Source organism: Neopsephotus bourkii, unplaced genomic scaffold (assembly GCF_033783945.1).
Source record: "Neopsephotus bourkii isolate Nb327-2 ecotype Australia unplaced genomic scaffold, CSIRO-AGI_Nbou_v1 NB_1663, whole genome shotgun sequence".
In the NCBI taxonomy this organism is placed as follows: domain Eukaryota; kingdom Metazoa; phylum Chordata; class Aves; order Psittaciformes; family Psittacidae; genus Neopsephotus; species Neopsephotus bourkii.
In genome coordinates this window covers 8624238-8645039 of record NW_026902137.1, presented here as the reverse complement: position 1 = coordinate 8645039, position 20802 = coordinate 8624238, and the positions used below count along the sequence as shown (strand labels likewise).

The 20802-nt window shown below is 49.9% G+C and overlaps 1 protein-coding gene across 1 annotated transcript; it reads left to right on the top strand.

Annotated features, from left to right (window-relative positions):
* Nucleotides 1–1125: 1125 nt before the first annotated feature.
* SDC4 (syndecan 4) lies at nucleotides 1126–20476 on the top strand. The gene is made up of 5 exons (XM_061375526.1): nucleotides 1126–1228; nucleotides 15155–15296; nucleotides 16206–16258; nucleotides 16501–16684; nucleotides 17890–20476. The coding sequence occupies exons 1-5, from the start codon at nucleotides 1151–1153 to the stop codon at nucleotides 18039–18041; spliced, it is 609 nt and encodes a 202-aa protein (XP_061231510.1). The 5' UTR covers nucleotides 1126–1150; the 3' UTR covers nucleotides 18042–20476.
* The last annotated feature ends 326 nt before the right edge of the window (nucleotides 20477–20802 follow it).

Below are 20802 nucleotides of genomic sequence, written 5' to 3'. Positions count from 1 at the left end.
CAGAGTTTGCATCCATCCCTACCTGGCAATTGGGATCAACGCTCACTCCCTTTGCAGCCTGTATATTGCTTCCCTGTTAAGGAAGTATTCCCTACAGACAAGAGCCCAAGTGCAAACTGGTGTGACTGCAGCATGAATGAGAGGGCCTGACATGGTGAGTACCAGTGCAGTAGCTGGAGTGTTCCTCTGCTTATGAAGGGGCTGCAGTGGATGTTTCAAGCAAATTCCAGTGGTCAGGAAAAGTTATTAATGAGAGAAGAAAACTAAAATAGTTGCACTGTGGGGATGGGTTTTCCCCTTCTTTGTCTCTGTGGGGTTTTTGTGCTTGCTCCTTTCAGAGAAAACAGATGGAGTGGTTTCATTTTCCACCTCTGACAAGACCCGAGTGATGTAACACCCCTGATAACCAGTGGTGACACCACAGCCCAAGTGGTTCTTGGTTTGGTGTGAATGTGAGACTATCACTTGTGGAGTGCTGCGAAAGTAGATGCTGTGTGCCAGCCACCCCCTTTCTTCCCCCCTTGCTTTCCATTTCCCCCTCACTTTCCCTCTCTCCCCCCTTTTTCTTTCCCTCTTCCCTTTTTCCCTTTCTTTCCCCTCCTCCCCATTTTTCACCCCTTCCCTTTCACAGTCACGGAATGGTTTGGGTTGGAAGGACCTTGAAAGGGACCCCTTCCACTAGAGCAGCTTGCTCCAAGCCCCTGTGTCCAACCTGGCCTTGAACACTGCCAGGGATGGGGCAGCCACGGCTTCTCTGGGCACCCTGTGCCAGCGCCTCACCACGTTCACAGGGAAAAGCTTCTTCCTAATGTCCGATCTAAATCTCCCCCCTGTCAGTTTAAAGCCATTCCCCCTTGGCCTGTCCCCTCCGTGTCCTTATGAACAGTCCCTGTCCCACTCTTTCCCTTTCCCCCGTTCCCCTCAGCAGTGCCGGTCCCCCCCCCCGCTCGCAGCCCGCTGGGCACCAGGACGGGACCGGGGCGGAGCGGGGGCCGCGGGCATTCCCGGCGGGGCGGGGCAGAGCGGCCGCTCCGCCCAGCGGGGGCTGCGCCATCCCTATAAGTGCGGCGGCGGCGGCGGGGGGCGGCCAGAGCCCGTTGTGCCGGGGGTTTTGCTGCTTGTTCGTGCTCCTCCTCGCCCGGACCCCGCCATGCCGCTGCCCCGCGCCTCGCCGCTGCTCCGCGCTCTGCTGCTCGGCCTCCTCCTGCACGCCGCTGCCGCCGAGTCGGTGAGTACCGCCGGAACGGGCCGGGGAGGAACGGGAACGGGAGAGGGGCAGGGTCAGGGTCAGGGTCAGGTCTGTCCTGCCTTGCGCACCCCGGCAGGGATGGGGGCTCCGGTGCGGCGGGTCGCGCTCGGCAGCAGCACCGCTGCCCGCCCGGGAGGTGCTCCCACGCGTTCGCCCTTCTCCGAGCAGGGGGGCAGTTCCCATTCCTTCCTCCGGTTCCCTGCCTCCTTCCTGGCTCGCACGCTGCTTCCTCCGGTTGGTGCCGAAGCAGCGGTGTCCCGGCCCGGTCCTGCCCCGGGTGAAGCGCTGGCTCTGGCTCCCTCGCCTGTCCCTTCTGTCCCCTGTGCGCTGGTGAGCCTCGTCCTGGCCTTCTGCAATCAGGGCTGGCGAGTAAGAGCAGTACAGAGTACAAGGGTATGTGATAGGAATGAACCACTCTCCATTGCAGCTTTGATCTCCAACCGCTGGTCAGGGACTTAAGTCCCTTAATCCCTCTTTTATTGTGAATGTGCGATGGGTTAGATAAGCGCAGTGCCTTACAGTAGTGCTTGGGCAGGCTTTCCAGCCTTACCTGAGTTCGGCTCTGCCAGTCCCTGTTGTTTTTCTGTCTGTATTAAATCTTCCTCGCTTCCATATGAGAATGAAAAATGATGCATTACCATGGAGGGTTTAAGAGTCTCTTAAATATATAATGAACTGAAAGAGTTCAGATGCCTCAAGTGGCAGACACGTGGGATCTTTGGGTGAAGCAGAGATTTTGGGATTCTGCCTTCCCTGCTGTTTGTTTGGGTCCATGTGTCCATGTTCTTGTAGTGCAAACAGGGCAGATTCCCCTACTGAAAGAGGAAAGAGCTGCTGAGATTAAGGTAACTGCAGGAAATCATGAGTTCTCCAAACTAGATTTAATCATCCCCATTGCTCTGTTCTGGACTGAATAGGGCAGATAAGGTTCAGCTGCTCGACTGCCCTCTAAGAGGGTTGTGGGGCTGGTTGTGGAATGGGAAGCTCCCACAGAGAGCATCTCTAGTAATTGTCAGCTACTCTCTGTGATGACCAGCCAGCCCAAATCCATTTTAATCTGGTGTCTTTATCCCTGCTCTTAAGCATGTGAATCCCTCGATTGAGAACTGGCCCAAACTAGTAGGGCAAACCTTTGGGGCAGACAGCATCTGGAAGTTGCATTGACCATGTTTGGTATGAAATGCAACTTGGTCTCCCTGGGGAACCGATTGGTCTGCAAGCATCGGGTTTCTGCAAAGACAACAACTTTTGCACAGATGTATTCTGTAAACCCTTATATAGAGTTTAGACGGGTGTTTGCATCTTTTAAGCTACCTAAGGCGGAGTGTGTGTTTGAGAAATAACACTGGTCCCCTATAAAGCCTTATCCAAACAAATGGTTTGGGTTGTGGCAGCAGGGGAGGAGGTGAGGATGACACACTGTTTGGGAGAGTTCTGCTGGCGCTCCTCCCATATTAAGTTCTTTATTTAATAGCCCTGCCAAAACGTGCAGGGCTGCACAGCATGTGGCTCTGGTGTTTCTGTGGGGCAGGGTGCAGGCAGGTAGCTGTTCCTTAACAAGACCAGGATTGTGTTTCTGGTGCTTATGCAAGAGCCTGGTTTTTGCGAGGGATTTGGTGCTCAACTATTCCCCTAAGACTGTACAAACAGAAATGCTTTGGCTCCTTTCCCCTCACGCAGCTTTCTGTGTCCATGGGATTTCTCTGCGTGAAGCAATCCTGGATGTGTAAGAGGGTGGGGAATAGTACTGAAGTGCCGGGGTGACGTGGGTGCTCGGGCTGTGGGTGGGTTGTGTCACAACAGCTCTGTGTGAGAACATGTCTTGTACTGTGGGGCAGGGGGAGGAACTGAAGCCTGATGTCTCCTGCTGGTCCCCAGCCCTCTTCAACTGGGTGCTTTAGAGAGCACAGGCTGTGTGGGCAAGGTGCTCCCCTGTGCTCGCACTGTGTGAGGGTGGGGGTCCTTCAGAAGATGCTTTAGGGGCCTGCAGCTGGAGATGGGGAGAAAGCCACCAGTGCAGCCAAGGCATGGGATCAACAGAGCTGCTGGAAGACTTAATGTTCTTACTGGGGCAGAGTTATTGAGCCTCCCTGTGCTTTTAGCATCTAAAAGTGACCTGGAAGCACTGAAGGGAAGCAAGGGATGTTCCCCCTAACAGAGGAGCCTGCCTGCTGTGGGCTGGGGCTGCTTCTGCCTCTAAGCTGCAAGAGGGCTGAGAGCCCTGAGCTGTGCAGTGTTCACGGGCTGCAACCTTGTGGTAGCTGTCCTACTTTTCTGCCTTGAAGTATGCAGAAGTCTCTGTGCAGCACCACACTGTGTCTGTGTGTCCCTATAGACAGCACAAATCCAACCCAGGAGCTGCTGGCAGAGGATTGCTCAGGGAGAGGGGGGAGGCTTCGTGTTGTCTGTGGGCTCTGTTTGCTGGTTTAAAGCAATCATGCTTGGAGGCTGCCTGATTGGCAAAGCTGGTGTCTTGTTGATGATAGCTGTGTTTGGAAAGTAGTGCAGCATTATTAATGTTAAAACCGGTTTGGCTTGTCCTGCTGCCATTGATCCCCGAGGCCTGTTCTTTCTGCTCTTTGCCCAGTTTCTCATCTGTCCCTCCCAATCAAATCAAGACACCGCTCTGTGCACGTTTTACTTTATTTTACCTTCTAACTCGGCAAACTCACAAGGCAGCTGAACATTTGGAGCAAAACCTTGCTTTGTTCAGCCTCCTTAAAACACAGAGCGACAAAATCACAGTGTCTTAAGGTGATGTCCCTTAGTCATGAATGGAAGGAGCTCGTGACTTCTGGTAGCCAAATCTAAAGCAGTTTGGCTGGATGAAGTGCCTGTAATGTCTAGAAAGAAATAGTCTCTCTCAACAAGAAGTGTACACCACCTGGGATGGAAGTTCAGGGGTGCAGTGAGCAAGTGCATGGCTCTTGGGGTGGGAGTTTGGGGGCACATGGTCTCATCCCATCCATGTGAGCCATGGAGGCACCCACACGGTGGGAGCTGTCACCCCTGGGGCACAGGCAGGGAGGCTGTGCTGCTGCCCAGTCCTCATCCCAAAGTGCCTGCCAGCTCCTAGGCTGGAGAGCATTTCTCTTGTGGCTCAGTTTCCCGAGCAGCTTATGCAAGAAGCACATCAGGGCTGCACTGGTACTTCTCGGGCTCGGGATAGCAGAGGTTCATTCACTCTAGGAAGCTCAGGCTGTTAGCCAACGAGATTGCTCCTTTTCCTGCCCCTCCTGTTGTTGTCTCCCAAGGCCTTGGCACTTTGTGGTCCTGCAGAGTCCTGTATCCAGTCCAACAACAGTGAAAATGGTTTTTTTTCCGGTGCTTCTTCCCCTCCCCTCTCCCCTCCAAACCTCTGTTAATGGCTTTACTATTGCCTGTAGCTGTCTGAACATTTGGGGTGGAGAGGCCATTTGCTGCTCCCAAATGCCTGGAGTTTAATGTGACCTTGTGGTTTTCCTGTGATCACTTACTGCCTTCTCGATAAAATCCTGCCCCACTTCCCCACAAGCTGCTACCTTGGCTTTCAGAGTGATGGAGAGGAGGGACCCTGGCTGCTCTGCATGCAGGTTTCAGCACAGCTCCTGCAGCTACTTCTTGTTTTCCTCTGACTCCTGGTGCTGGTAAATGCTCTGCTGAATGTGCTGGCTGCTTAAATCCATTTGCCTGTAAGTTAACACTGAGTTGTTACATTTTATGTGTTGTGGTGGCTGGATTGATAGATTGTCTTTAAAACTCTCTTTTTTTCAATTCAGTGATAATAACTGACAGTAAGGCAAGTGTGATAACTGTGGTTCTGTGGTCTGCAATATAAATGACTCTTAAGATTACTTGATTGAGTTATCGTGGTGAGCTGATCCTCCAGAACCCCCCAGCTATCACTTTGGCTAGGCAAGCCAGTGTCTATCCTTCAAAACACTTCCTTGCTCTTGAGTTAACATTTATCCTCTTTAGCCTACTCTTGGATGCTTGCAGCTGCATTCTCCCACTCCTCTCCATACAGCTTGTTCCTTTATGCCCTGTAACAACAGCAGGGTTGTGCTGCTTTTGCACCCTTAAACTAGCAGCTAATGCAGTTGAAACACTACAAACCCAAACCCCGCACATGCCTGACCTCGGGGCTGGTGTTGCAGAGCATGTGTGGCTGTTTGTTTGAGCCTCGGTGGAATGCAAATGCTTTAGATTAAGGATTCAAATGGTCTGCACTAGAATGAGACTCTTGTGATGAGACCGGGCTTGGGGGCTCTTAAATAGACAGGGCAGCCTGGTTGCAGAGTTTAGCTTTTAATAAGCTACTGCTTGGAGGGGCTGTAAAAGATCATACATCAGTGAGTTGTTACTGCTGCGCCTCTAGGTTGGCTCAGGCTTCTAGTTTGGTGTTTTGCTTTGTTTTTAAGTGTGTGGTTGTCCAGTAACGCTGCCGCCTCTGCCCGGCTCTGCTGCATCGCCCTCGGCTTTGACTCGCAGTGGTCATGCTCTGAGTCAGGGTTTCTGGCACTTCCCTGGCCCCACAGCTCTGGAGACTCTGCTGTCACCTCTGAGTAACGGCCCTGGCCCCTTACCCAATGCAGTGACTCAGGCTTCCGAGGAGCTGCAGCACAGAGGTGCATCTTTTCTCCTGGCAGAGAGACTGTGCTCGCTTGGCACCCAGTGCCTTCACTGCTGCCTCTCTAATCTGCCTGGGGTTGTGCTTTTGGGGGTAAAAAAGCCATCGGGCTCTGCCATATAACTACTGCCAGTAGCCGAGTCGGTGTTGGCAAAGGCAGATCAGAAAATGGCCATGTCTTGACCAGTCACCAGCTTGCTCCGGTCGGTAGTTGTGTAGCTGCTGTGTTTTCAGGTGGTTCGAAATGAGAGCTGCACGGGGGAGAGAGGGAAGCAGCAGTATGATCTGAAATGACCAAAAGCCTTTGAAGCAAGTTGAAGGAGGGGAAAGTCTCAGAAGAGGGGGTTAAATACTTAATCCTGAATCCGGAGAAAATGTCAGCGTAGGAGGGGAAAGCACACAAGATGTAGCTGTGTCCCTCTCCGAGGGCTGGCTGACTTCAAATATACACTGCTTGTAAAAGTCCTATTTGTGCTGGAAATACACACTCTTGACAATTTTATCCTTAAATCCTCTGAGGCTGAGACTGTGCCTGTAAAATGCCAAAGGGCTGTTGTTAGACAAATTATTGGGATAACTTGAAAATCAAAGCAGTTAATTAAAATCTGAGAGAGACACTCCTTGGGGCAGGAAGGAGACTGGGAGACCCATAGCACAGTTAGCCAAGCAGCTGGTGTCATGTCAAGCGAAAACAAGGCTGCTTCTTGCTTAAACAAATTGTGTTCTGCCATGGGAAGGATTTCTTTCTTCTGATGTTGCTCTGTCTTAGCTGCTGAAGGGGAAAAGGTGTCTCCACCACAATTCAACTAAGCCCGTGCTGCTATCTGCTCTAAAACTTGAATACAAAGTGATGTGGCTTTGCCCCGTTTACCTTGCTGTGAGGCTCTCTCTGCCTCCTGCCCTTCAGCTGCCGTTACACTCAAACTACAGCAATAAAAAGAAGTGTTAATGTGCATTAATGACTCTGGAAGTGCCATGGACTTGCACTGGAATCAGCCTGCATGGCACGGTAGTTATAAACCTCTGTGGGTAACGGGGAACATGGCTGGATGGAGGGTACCTGGTGTGAGGGGGTGCCCCTGTGCTGGCCTGGAGAGGAGTGGGACCCATAGGTGGAGGGACAGGTCCTGGGCAGTGTGGTGCTGTGAGGGTGGCAGAAGCTGCTTCTGTGGGCTAGTGGCCCCCTTTAAAAGCAGAGAAACTGTTCCTCTGCCCCAAATGGAAATGAAGTCTTTAGTGATGTCAGGAGCTGTTGCTTGGAAGACTCTGTTCCCCAGTGAGATAAATATTTATTGCAAATCCACGGTGTGCAGTGGGAGCAGACTCTGGAGCCAGGATCCTTCAGGAGGCTGTTTATGTGCGGGCTGTTCTTGGCGCTAATTCCAAATTTCCCCAGGCTGAGTATGAGGAGCTGGTCCTGCGCGTTGGTTACTAAACAACTTGCTAGGCCAGCCCAGTGCAGGCTTCGCAGGGCCAAGGAAGGAGTGACCAAAACAATAGCTGGGTCCCTCTGCTTCTGGTTGTGACACTGGGGGTGCAGAGATGTGGTCACAGAGGGCTGGAAAACTGCTGGCAGCTGCTCACCCTCTGCTTGGATTGGGAAGGAAGCCTGGCTGGGAGTCCAGAGCTATCCCAATGCTCTGGGGACTGACAGGTTTCCTAAAGTACAGCTGCATTATCCCCAACAGCACAAACTGTGTCTGCTGCTTTCTGGGCCCAAGCCAAGGCAATTTCTGCACAAGTTGAGAATGCCTCTGTTCAAAACAAAACCAACACAACCCATGCACTGAGAACCCAGGCTCTGCTGCTGCAGCTAACTAGGAAAACCCCTGCTGTTGAGATGTTTGTTTGAATTAATGCTCACAGGGGTATAGCCCGATAGCAGAGTGGTTCAGCTCCACTGTCTCAAGTGCTTTCATGCTGATAACTTCCTCTGCTACAACTTTCTGCTGGCGGCTTTGCCAACAGAGCAAAACTAAACAGCGTAACTGCTGGCAGAGCTCAACCGCCTGGGCTTGAGCTTAAATCTTCGGGCTACTATTTGTGATTAGATTAAAATGGATTGTGGGAGGGGAAGCATTTGTATGGAGCAGCTTTGGGAATCTTGACTGAACAAACAAGCTGAGATTAGTGGCATCGAGAACCAGCTGGGAAAGGCACCCTTTGAAGCTGGGTGTCTGCCTGGCTGGATTTTGCTAACACTGGCAAGGGGGAGCATAAGGATCCTGAAAATGTATGTCACGTGCTTCTTGCCAAGTGGAAATTCTGCTTGGGTACGTGCACAGGGAAGTATTGGGGTGTAGCTGTATTCTAGGAAAGGGCAGCGAGGGCAAGCCTCTCTGCAGCGTGAGGGGGAAATATGATATTATGAAATACCCCAAGCCTGAGGCATCAGCATGAGAAACCACCCTTTATGGAAAAGCTGCTTTGCTGGGGCCTTTGTATCCTTTTTTCCTTCCATGGACAAGGATGCAGTGGAGCTTCCTCGTATAGAGTAGGGCAACTCAGTGAGTCGTGGGCTGGAAAGACTGAATTCCTTCTTTAACCTTGAATAGATTCCTCCAGCTTCTGAACTGAGCCTGGGCAGTGAAGTATATGAAATACCTATGATCAGGCTTGTAAATACCATAAAAACCCATAATGTCTTTATGAAGTAGGTGTGTGTCACCACTGCCTGTGACCAGGAGAACATTTCAGGGCACAAAATGTCTCTGCCACAGTTATTTTCCTTCCAAGTCACATGAGAGCTCCTGCTTTCCTCTCCTGCAGTTTCCCTTTGAGCCTTATCTTTATTTGCTTCAGGGTAAGTGATTGACAAACAGCCATCCGCAATTGCCTGCTGAGCTTTATCCCCTCTAGCTGGAGGGGGGAAGCCATGATCCCCTTCTCTGGCTCCGTAGGTCTCTGGCAGTGGGTATTGAGTGTTTAGAGCAGCTATTTTGCCACCTTTGCAGTGAACAGATCCCAGCATGTGCCTGTCTGGCAAAGAACTCAATCTTTATGGCTTTACTCTTGGCTGATAATCAGGCAAGAGTAGTTAAACAAGAATTCGTTCCTTTGTAATCTCTGTGGCCTCCTCCTGCTTTTGCTTCCATGGCATGGCCTGAAAGGCACATGCATATATGGTGTGGTCTGAAGACAGCAGTTTGTGTGTAAGCAGAATGTGAGCTAAACGGTAACAGAGGTTTGACTTTGTAAGTGCAGGGAAACCTATCCTGAGAAGCAGAGCCCAGGAGGATCTATCCCTGCTGCAGGGGAGGCACTGGGAGAGCAGGTCCTCTCCGGAGCCTGGGATTACGGTGTGATTGTTGCAGGGATTATGGCTCCACTGCTCCCTGGAGAGCTGCTTGTGTCAATACAGCTTAAGGAATCACCCAGGCAGTGGGGGCAAGTGGGGGAATGACCCAGGCTGAGGCTGTGTTAGTGCTGAGTGCGTGCTCCTGCGCACATGGGCTGCCGAGAGGGAGCACACAGGATGGTGATGTGGCTGCAGGGAGATGGATACCTGGGTGGACAGGGACTGGGGATGCTGCTCTGAAGTCGGCTTGTACTAGTGATGCTTTTAGCAGCTGAGCAATTCATCAGCCTGCACATTGCTCTCTCTTTTTAAGAAAGACCCTGTTCTTTGCCTGTGTTACTGAACACAATTAAAAGATGTATTTTAAACACACACAAAGAGATAGCATGCAGCGGCTGTTTTGGGGTACTGGTGATGCAGTGCTGTCCCCTCAATGGTGATGCAGTGCTATCCCCTCCTGTTAGCCATGAGCTGCTTGCAAGCTGCTCTGTACTTTGTCCCTGATGTCCCACTTAGTCCTCTGAAGTGTTATGGATTTACCTTCATGGCTCGCTGTGATGGGAGTGCACTTGACTGTTGGAGAGGAGATGAGCAAGGCTGGCTTTGTCCAAAGCCACTGTGCCTGTGGTCCTTCTCTAGGACTGCTTGAAGAGTGCTGAGCAAAGGCACAGTAGTATTTAAGCATGTCTGGAAGCCTCGGGGTGAGCCTGTCATGCAACTGAATACAAACATGTGCCTGGATGGGACCTGTTTAATTTCTGTCCCTTGGCACAGTGTGGGCTGCGTGCGCTGCAAGTTATGTGGGACAAACTGACCAGGAATGAGTGGAAAAATGGGACCCTCTGAGCATGGCCACCAGGAGTTGGCACAAGGGGAATTATTGATGTATTTATTCTTTAACTGCAGGTGCTGTGCTGAAGGAGTCAGGTGCGACCTAGATTGCAATAGTGGTATTTGCTTTGCTCTCAAGGCAAAAGTATCTTTGGCATTATTATTGTAGTATTATTATTTCCCTGTATGGAACTGGAGCATGGAGGGAGGGAATAAAGAGTGTTTTTGGGGGAAAATACAAACCCTTCCCTTACCAGGCTGGCAGGAGCTGCCTGTGCTGGAAGCTCATGTCACTTCTAATAACTTTTAATGCTTACCAAGATCTGAAGGGGCCTACAAGGATGCTGGAGAGGGACTCTTCATGAGGGACGGTAGTGACAGGACAAGGGGCAATGGCTTCAAGCTTAAATAATGAAAGTTCAGGTTAGATACAAGGAAGAAGCTTTTTACTTTTTTTACCTCTTTACTGTGAGTGTGGTGAGGTGCTGGCACAGGGTGCCCGAAGAGAAGTGGTAAATGCTCCATCTCTGGTGGTGTTCCAGGCCAGGTTGGACAGAGCCTTGGGTGGCAGGGTTTAGTGAGAGGTGTCCCTGCCCATGGCAGGTGGTTGGAACTGGATGATGGTAAGGTCCTTTCCAACCCAAACCAGTCTATGATTCTAGGAGGGGTCAGAGCTGCCTGCCTTTACCTCGCTGCACACCTCCCTCCTTTGGAGGTCAGCTCTATTTGGCTGGTTTGCAGTGGTCTGTGCTGGCCTCTTTCCAGCCCTATGTTCCTATTCTGCTTCCTTGCTTTTGGGAAGTGCCTCAAGGGGTTGAGCTCACTCCCAGCTTCCTGGTTTGCCTGCTCCTGCAAGAGCAGGGTGGAAGTGAGCCATATGGAAATCCCCTCTCTTGGATGTGGCGGTTTACACAGGTTCACATCCTTGCACTGGAAAGGTCCCATTGGATTTGGTGCTCTTTGGTTAATGACACAGGGCAGCACGAGGGCCAGGGTTGTGGCTTTGTGAGAATGAGCCCTTAATAACCAGGCTGGTCCATGTGGGCAGCTGCCCCTGTCGTACAGGAGCCCTCTCTTGTCAAGCTTGTAGATGTGCATTGTGGTGATGTGAGGTGACCTCTGTCTGTGACAGCAGAGGTCAGGGGACGATATTTGGTGTAATACTGCTCACTGGGGTGATCTGTGCCACTGTTCCCTACTACACAGCACCTGAGAAAAGCCCCAGGAGCAGCCTAGATTAATGTGTTCCTGCAGGCTACAAAGAGTTAACAGATCTGTGCCTCTGCCCCCTTTTCTGCCACCTCCCAGGCTGGCCCAGCTCCATGTGCTTTTGTCTAGGAAAGATTGACTTTCACCTTGCTCCTGTTTACTCCAGGACTTGTGTACACAGTGCTGGCAAGGGAGACAGATGCAGGAGCCAGCACTGGGGCTCTGAAGTGTATAACACTGAAGTTACAAACTGAATAAAGATCTCCTCGCCCTCTGGATGCCCAAGCCTCTGTGGGTCTGACTCCCTTTGCAGTGTGCTGCTTGTGACCCTTCAGAGAAGCTTAATGAACCCTGGTGTGTTTGATCAGAGACAAGGGCCAGCTGTAAAAGCCAGTTCCCTGTCTGGAGGACTTTGTCTCTGCCCCAGAGCATCCTTTGGGTTGTTTTGAAAGGGTTTGCAAGGGCTGTGGTGAGGACATGTGGGCCGGGACAGGCGAGCTGCCTGGGTTTGGCATTTCCCAGAACTAGCCAGTGGCTGGGGAAATGCACACAGTGAACAGAAACTTTGCTGCCTCCATAAAAGCTTGTGCTTGCTTTGAGAATTGGCTACTGCTTGGGCTGTAAGTGAAGACCCCAGGAGCACCAAATGGGGTGGGCTATGGATGGAACCCAGCAGGGCCTGGGGTGCCAGGGATGCAGTTCCTGTGCCTGAGCTGAGCAAACAGTGTATGGCCTCAGGCAGCAGTGCAGCCTTGTCCAGGCTCAAACATGGGACCTCTGTGTCCAGCTTTTCCAGGAATGGTGCTCATGGTTCATGTGCCTGACCTGCTGGTTGGCTGGCAGGGAATAAACGTATTCATTTTGCCACTGGCAGGCAGGAAAAGCTGCTGCTCCCCAGCATGTTGGTTAATCTCCCGTTAGTGCTTACTGGGGATAAAGCTGCTTAACACGAGGGGGGAAAATTCCTGGATCTGGACTCCTGCAGGGAAGGTTGGTTTTGTACAGACCCCTCCTGGATGGGAGCATATTGATCACAGGGCTCGACTCCTGGTGCCAGGGTGAGGTGGAGCCATGCAGTGCCCAGTCCGGCTCTCCCAGCAAGTCCCTGGCCCAGCTCCAGTGCTGGGATGACAGGAGGTGGGAAGCAGACTCGGAGCAGCCGGTGCCCTTCTCCAGCTGGCAGTTACAAGAGGTGTTAAGCTGAGTGTGGCCAGAGATGACTTGGCAAGGGTTGACTGTCATCCTGCAGCAGTCTCCGGGCTTTTTCCTCTTGGCTGCTTCCTGCCAGCCCAGAGAGAGCACGGGTACCTTCTGTGGTGCTGCTTCACCTCATAGCAGGGCTGTAGAGAGGACTGAATCCTCTTGGACAGGGCTGTGCTTTTAAAGCCATACTCTGGGGAGAACTTTATGTGGCACTTGGGAAGCCCGAAGCCCTTGTGAAAGTGCCTGTGTGCCCTCTTGCAGGTGTGTATGCAAGGAATGTGCCTGCCCTGTGAGCACAGTGCTCCACTGTTAACTCTTCCCAGGCTCCCCGTGCCCCAGCTCCCAGTGGGAGCCTTCTCCCTAGGAAAGCATGTCCTGAAACCTGGAGGTGCCCAGCAGCCCTCTGATGTCCCTGCAGGTTAATCTGTAAAATGAGGCTCTCTGCCCATAGGAAAAGTTGCCTGTGTGGTTCGAGAAGCTCTTACGGCTTCCAGGAACTTCCTTGTCCTTGCACAAGAGGATGATGAAGAGTGAGCTCAGGGAACGCTCCCTTATAATCTTATTTACGCTTGTGAGTCAGTCATTTCCTTGTCATGTCCTCTGGCTTGTAAACACTGTCTCCCCTTATTTTAATAGGGTTTTCTGATAGCCAAACCCGGTGTGTTCTGCAGCATGCACTAATCCCCATGGCTGGCTGCCACCTCTCTGCTCACGGCTGGCCTGAGCTGATAAGGCAGCAGCTCTCCAGCCACACCATGCCTTAGACCTGGCTTTTCTTGAGCTGCCCTTGCTTGGGCACTGGCTGGTGACTCATAATGAAGCACAGCATGAGCTGGCACAGGGGTGCAGCTCAGCACAGTGCTCTTCCCAACATGGATCTGCCCAGGCTCAGGTCTTGCAGCAAATGTGCTCCCCAGCTCTGGTACCCTAAAAGGGAATTGGGCTCTTCCTGCCCTTTGATGGAATGGCCAGAAGCTATCCTGCAAATAGCTACTGGGTGCTGGCAGCAATTTTCATTGCAGGTCTGGTTTTGGCTGGGTTTCACATATCTTGAAATGAATTTGCCTTAGAGCGAGTGATCCATAACCTTAGGAATGCCCGGTTCCAGGCTGGGAGGGGATGTCTTCCCAGCTGGCCTTCCTTCCCCAGCTCCCTTCCCACCACCCAGTGTCGGGCAGGGATCTGGGATGAGACAGCCTCTAGGCTGTTCATTCAGTTCTCCTCCAGCAGAGTTGCTGGGGAAACCAAAGATGCCTCAATAAGCTGATGAGAAGCACATCTAGTAGCCAGTGCTCCTTAAGTAAAAAGAGAAACATCTTGTCCTGACCACAAGGCCTTCTTTGGGGCAAAACCAGTGAGCTACTGGGCAGGGAGGTCAGGGCTGGGCCTGTGGGCAGATGAAGCAGGGACATGGCTTGTGCCTGATTGTTGGCCTTTGCTTGGGAGATCAGTAGCAGATGTAATTCATCACTCAGTGTCACTGCTAGGCTGTGGGATGGGCCAGCCCTGGCCAGGAGGGCAGGAAGGCAGATCCCAGGCACTCCAGGGCCCACTGCTGCTTTGCTAGGGGTTGGCTGTGCCACCCACCTCTAACTGTCCCCATGAGTCTCTGATCTTCACCCTGTGAGGCTCATGGTAAGCCTGTTCATTAAGAAGAGCCATTGGATGTGCAGGACTGTGGAGTAAAGGGATGCTTTAACGATGCTCTCCTGGGAAGACAATCACTCTGAAAGACTCCTCAATCTTTCTGTGGGAGCAGCATGAAAAAACACAGACAAGTTAGCCCATAGCTATGGGACCCATCCCGCCAGTTGTGCTTTTTGCCCTAGGGAAAGGGGTCAAGTCCCCCAGCATGGAGATGACTTCATGGCTGTGGAAGCATCTGGAGCTACTGGAATCTGTGGGCTGGTGTTGAGCAACCTGAGATGATACCTGTGGTACCCTCACTGGGGCTGACCCTGGGGCTGTGGGGTGAGGAGAAATAGTGCTGGGGAAATAGCATAAGCTTGGTGAGAACTTGTGGCTCCTTGAAGGTCCAAGTGCAGCTGAGTTCTGGTGTGTAAATTGCTGTTGTGGCCAAGCAGCTGATTCTCTCGGAGGCTCTCCTGCTAACGTGCAGTCATCTGCCCATAGGATCATGGACTTCATTTTACAGCCTTGCTTTTTTACGTGTGTTTTAAGAGGTGAGGCAGAGGAAGCTCTTCCTTCAGGCAGGCCATTATTGATAGCAAGTGCTCTTGAACCATCACACTATATTGCAGTGCAATTCAGCTGAACTGACAGACCAGTTTTTAACCCTTGGCTGATAAAGTAGGTATGTTCTCAACACAAGGAGCAAGGAACTGCCTTGGTGTGAGCCTTTAATCCTATACAAAAACCTGACCTGTAGGTGCCAAGCTTTTTATCTGGGAATAGCAAGTCCTTCCAAATCCCCCCCTTATCACAAACTGAAGGTATTCCTTTTTCAAATGCATTTGCTACAAACTCCTGACCAAGATCCTGCTGTGTTATTTTTGCCCTCTGAACCTGTAGGAAGTTCCCCTCCTCTGCTGGCTCTCACTTCTGAGAAATTCTAGGGGAATTCAGCTATTTTCAGGGTGATGCAGATAATGCTTTTGGTGGGGAGGTGGTTCAGCATTTAGTGTTCTTCTGGTGGAAGTGATGTACTTAGCATAGGCTCGGGAACTCCTGGCCTTTTGTGAAATGCTTCTGAGGAGTTGTCTGGTAGTTAATACTTCTCTATCCTCATTTACAGGTGAGAGAAACAGAGACTATAGATGCCCGATGGCTTGAGTATCCTGCCTCCGGAGACTTGCCAGATGATGAAGACATTGGTGAATTCAGGCCTCACTTAACTTCTGATGAGTTAGATATAGATGAGACATCTGGGTCTGGAGGTAAGTGGGGTGAGAGAATGGGTCCTCCCTCAGTTGATGCTGTGAAGTTTCTTCCAGGAGCAGCCCATGAGTGATGTGCTAAAGGCACAGCCAGAGCTCCAGAGGGAAGGGCAGTGTCAGGTGGGGATGAGAACACCCTGTGAGTGGTAGTCACTTACAGATGAGAACAGTGAAGGTGGTGTACCATAATGTTGAATCACTTGGGGAGAACAGATGGAGTTCAGCCAAGCTTGTCTTGGTGCAAGTGAAAAGGCAGCTCATAGCTGGATCTCTTTCCTGTCAGAACTCCAAAGAACTTCTGAGAAACTTAAAAAATCTATTGTTGAGGCAGTGCTAAAAGACTTAAAGTTAGTACCCTGGTTGAGGCCAAACAAGGTGAAGGACTCACTGTTGTTCAGGTGAACTCTCTGTGACATGCAAAGCTCCCTGCCCAAACCAGTTTCTATAGCTCCATGTCCCCTTTATGTGAAGATTTGTTCTCTAAAAGGGAAAGAACAAGTGCTGAAATCCGTGTCTGACATGTTCAGGCAGATCTGGTAACTCAAGGGTTGGCAAACTTTCCTTTAGGGGTGGGTGGTGAGAGCATTGTCCTCCATTAGCAGCAGTTTAGCAAGCTATGGCAGACTTGCTTAGCAGGGCAGCTCCTGATCATCTGCAGGGGGGCCAATGTGTCCAGCTGAAGACCCCTCCCATGTGAGAGGTGTTGGTTTTAAGATTACATCTCCTGTTCTTGTGCAGTCAAAGCAATTAAATGGTGAAAGTACTAGTAGATAAGAGGGAATTACAGTCCTAGTTCTGTCTGCAGTTGCTGGTATTGCAGGAAGTGTCTGAATTCTGGAGAAATGGCATGTCATGAGAGGAAAATTTCATGTCCTTTTTGCTTCCTTTTTCTTTTGTTCCCCTTTGCAGACTACTTGGACTCTGAAGATGCCATATATCTGACCACCATGGATGCTCCTGTGGTAGGTATTGCCTCTGCATGCTTTAAGCAATGTGGAGCTACCCTTACCTGTCCATGAAGCTTTTGTGGAATACCCTTTCCACAGCGGGACATGGCATCAAGATGACTCCACCTGCTTGAGCAGGAACAGTGTTCTCGTAATGCACTAAGCAAACTTTCTTCTCCCTGCACACCCTCCCACTTTGAGTTGCAGGCAGACTGGGTGCTGCTTACTGATGGGTGTGGTTTGTCTATATTCTGTAGATATCAGACAACTATATCCCTGGAGATACTGAGGGGAAGATAGAAGGGAAGGGGAAAAACACAATGGTGGACAATGAAATCATTCCAGGCAAAGCCGTACCTGTTGAAGAGAAGCTGCCCAACAAGATCTCTGCAGCAAGTACAGCCAACAGCAGCATCTTTGAAAGAACAGAAGTCCTTACAGGTAATATTCCACCTTGTCCCTGATAATTAATACTGTAAATTATAATGGCTGCCTGGGGAGCAGTTCCCTGCTGGTGAGGGGAGCAAAATGTGTTACCTTCATGATTGCCTGTGGCAGGGTCACTTCTGCCTTCTAGTCCTCGAACAGAAAAGCCTATTGCTTGCCTTGCTGGGGTAAACAGCTTGGTTTTGAGCTGCCAGGTGACTGTTAAGCCAACAGTGCCACACAAGGATGTGGCAGCTGCTCTGCATCCAGGTACTATCCCAACAGGAGGTGTATCTAGCCATAAATCAATTACATCGTTTTGTATCAAATGCAGGCGTTTTTCTTCTAACCTCTGCCCAAGTCCTGCCTGTTCTGATCATTGCCAGGAACCAAACAACTTCTCTGAGGGATTTAAACGCTTAGTCAACTGTTAAAAATCTTAAGTATTTCTGTCTAGAGCAAAACCAAATGGCTGGCTTCCTCTCAGCATGTGGGACAGATCTGTCTGAAGGCACACTTCATCAAGCACTTGGCCTGGTGGTCTGAGTACAAACCTTGGCACATCTTGCCAATCTGCAGCCATCTTCCCAGTCAGGAACCCCAGGAAGAGTGGATTGCCAAGCCACCTAATGAAGCTGATTTGTGCCATGAGTAGGTGCCACAGCAAAGGATAAACTTTACTGAATTCTTGTGGCCACCCTTGGTGTGAGGAGAGAGAAGATCTTGTTGGGTTTTTTGAGGGTTTGTGGTTCCTAGTTGTTGGGGTGGCTGTGGGTTTTTTTGGAGGGAGGTGGTGGTAGTAGTGCTGTTTAATTGAAATGCAGAGTCCCAGAGTGTGCTCACACAGGTAGTTAATAAAGCATTTCAATCAGAGCTGTACCATTCTCCTGGTGTTGAGGCTGTTTGTGGGTTGTGAGTGGGTGTTTTTGTTTTACCTCCACACATGGGGATGTCTTTTTGCCAAAACCTCTTTCTTGCACCGAACAGGAAGATCAACACAAACTGGTTAATGTGGAACGTGATTATTCTGTGGTTAGATTGAAAGCAGTTTCTGGCCTCTGCCAATAATGTGTCCTGTTGCACAAAATGCCAGCACATGTGGTGACAGGCACATGGATATGCAGGCTCTGGAGGCAGGTTCTCTTGAAGCAGACTTTGAGCTGTAGCTGATGGTTTATAGTTGTCCAAGACTTAATTCCATGCTCTGTTTTCCTCCCCAGCTCTCATTGCAGGAGGGGCAGTGGGCCTCCTGTTTGCTGTCTTCCTGATCCTCATCTTAGTCTATCGCATGAAGAAAAAGGATGAAGGCAGTTACGACCTTGGGAAGAAACCCATCTACAAGAAAGCCCCAACAAATGAGTTCTATGCTTAAAGCTCAGCAGCACCTTGTGCCCATCAAGGGACAAACAGACTGTATGGAAACACTGTGCCCTCAGATGAGATGGGCTGAACAAATGCTCTTTTTTGGATTGAATTTCAAAGTGACTTTGAGAAAAAACAAACTTCCTACGTGACCCTTCCCATCCCACTCAGCTACCAAGGGCCCAATGAAATACAAAGAGTCTGAAAAAAAACATAAACCTCAGTGTATTTTTTTTCTTGTTTCTAAAGCTAGTGTAAAAAGAATCAAGATGCCAAATTTTCTGCTTGGTTTCATAGAGGGTATATAAACACAAAGCAGACTGTATGGAAGCAAACACCATGTGTTTGCACCTAGTGTGCTGAGCTCAGATTGGCTGCTTCTATAGAAGATGGCTCTTTTTATAAACCTTGCTAATAGATGTCTTGCAGCAGGCTGGTGATGTGAAGCATTTTTGTGGAGAACTATTTATGAATCTCTTACACTACAGATAATGTTGCCTTATCAGGGGAGTAAAAGGCCCATAGGGGCTTAATCCCTGAATGCCATAAAGGGCCTATGGGAATGTCTTCCCTAGGAGACTTCTGTCTCTTCCTGTCAGCCCCAGGCAAGGGTCATTAGTCCATGAAATCAGGACAGCCGGCTTTGTTTGGCTATGGGGGCACCCTTTCCTTGCCTTCAGTCTCTTACCTTTTTTTTTGTAAGGATTGCTTGTAGGAGGTGGTTTTTTTTGTTGCTGGTATTTTTTTAATAAAATTTTAAAGAAAATAGCCTAATTTTTATATAAAGTTTGTAGGAATAGTTTTGAAATAATAATAATAATAATAAAAAAATCTACTTTTTTAATTTCCTCAGATTTATTTTTTCATTCCCTTTGTGTTTCCTTTGGCCGGGCATTTCTCTAGAGTTGTTGTTTTATATGATTCATATTCTCAACTGAAGCAGAACTAGCTACAGTGTGTTACAGGTTTCTTCTATTTCTATAGCAGCTACTGCAGAGGGTAAAGATATTTATGGCTTTCCCATAACTTTTTTAGGAATTGATTTTTTTTTAATAGAATTATTTATAGTTTCTGAAACGGCTGCTCTCGGTTGGTAACTTTTATCCTTTTTATGTAAAACACTAATATAATGAGTCTCTGTGAAAACTATTTAAGCTTTATTCTGTGAATTTTAATTATAAACGCAAAGCAATAACTTCTAGGATTAATTTGTATGCAAAATTTGGATTCATAATATGATTGAAGTAGGGGAAAAGACGAGAGAGTATTTCTAGCCTGTAATATATTATAATCGGTCCTATAGAGCTATATATTATATATTTTACTGAGGAATAATGCAGTTAAGAGTGAAAAGGCTGGAGTTTGTTCTTCAGCAGCCTTACTGTATGCAAGAGGCTTGGTCTCGTTTGTGCTGCTGTTTGTCCAGTGTCTTGTCTGGTGCTTGGGATGCAGCTGGGAGCAGTTGGAGCCCTGGGGCTCTGTCGTGTGTCCCTGGAAGCAGGCGGTTGGAGATGTGCCAGGTTTGGTCCTCTTTGGAACAGAGATCCCCACCTGGGGTTACTCTTTGGAAGCTCACAGTATGGTGGAAATAACGTTGTTCTGGGGGCTGGCTGCACTGCAGAGTCCCTGTGGTGCTGAGCCAAGTACCTGCCTCTTGCAGGGGGCTGGCTTTTGTAGCTGGAAGTCTGTCTCAGCTGGGAGCATTGAGCTTTCATAGAGGGCTAGCTCTGAACCTCCCATGGTGGGTCTCTTACTATATCATGTACATAGCTCCTACCTCTGCAGAGGGTTAGACTGACTGCCCCAGCACTCCTCAAGCGAAAGGGTAATGTGTGTGTCCAATGCCTTTGTTTCAAGAAGGTGTTACAGAACTTTGTGCAAGGCGTTTCCTCCTGCAGCTCTCTGAATCTGGTGTGGCTCAGGAGAAGACCAGAGCGTGGGCCGCCAAACTGAGCGTTAGGCAGCACAAAACCAGGCTGGTTGGGAAGGCTGCTCAGCAATCTCATCGACTCCTGAAGCCTCTTCACTGAGGGTTTGTTGTCGGCTTTAGGCCAAATTCACAGAGGCAATAGAACAAAAGTTGAGCTTCAGCCGGTGGCAGCTGCTTCCCAGAGCTGGGCAGGCCAAGTGGGAACGCAGGGGGAGCCCTGTATTGAGGCATCGTGTGAAAGGACTTTTCCCAAGGCTTGCCTGGCTCACTTGGTCCCAGTACAAGCGTGTTCAGGGAATCTGCAGGCTCTGGGAGGCTGTAAAAACTGCACAGAGGTCACTGTGCACTGGGAAGGAGAAGGGAGGACTTCACTGCCAATGGACAGTGGTACCGGAAAGGCAGGAGCAGTGTCTGCTTCTCGGGGTGTTTAGATTCTCTTGTGTAATTGCTCTTGGGGTTTTTTTCCACTGTTACTGATTTATTTTATTTTCTCAAATAAACTGTTACTTTCTAAACTTGGCTTTTTTGGACTATTTTTGATCAGAAATAGCTTTTTGGGAGCTAGAGAAACAGGGAGCTCGTGTTTGTGTAAGTTGGTTTCCCAAAGGGGGAGGCTGGGATGTGGCTTGGTGGTGGCCTGAAGCTCAAAGAGGCTTTGTCTGTAGCTCATGAGCTGCCTTCAGTATCTGACCCCCAAGTGACTCCTGGAGGCCCAGTGTCACCGGGCTTCTGGAACTGCTGAAGCTCCTCCAGGTGAGCAGAGGCAGCATGGCACAAGGAGGTGAGGTCACCCTCTCTGGGGATCAGTTTTGTGATGGCACCTTTAGAGCTCTGACCTCTT

Excerpts from the sequence above, each read along its gene's own strand:
- SDC4 (XM_061375526.1), top strand. The coding sequence starts at position 1,151 with ATGCCGCTGCCCCGCGCCTCGCCGCTGCTCCGCGCTCTGCTGCTCGGC. Across the intron at positions 16,259-16,500 it reads CCACCATGGATGCTCCTGTG|ATATCAGACAACTATATCCC; the intron begins GTAGGTATTGCC and ends TATATTCTGTAG. Across the intron at positions 16,685-17,889 it reads AAGAACAGAAGTCCTTACAG|CTCTCATTGCAGGAGGGGCA; the intron begins GTAATATTCCAC and ends TTTCCTCCCCAG.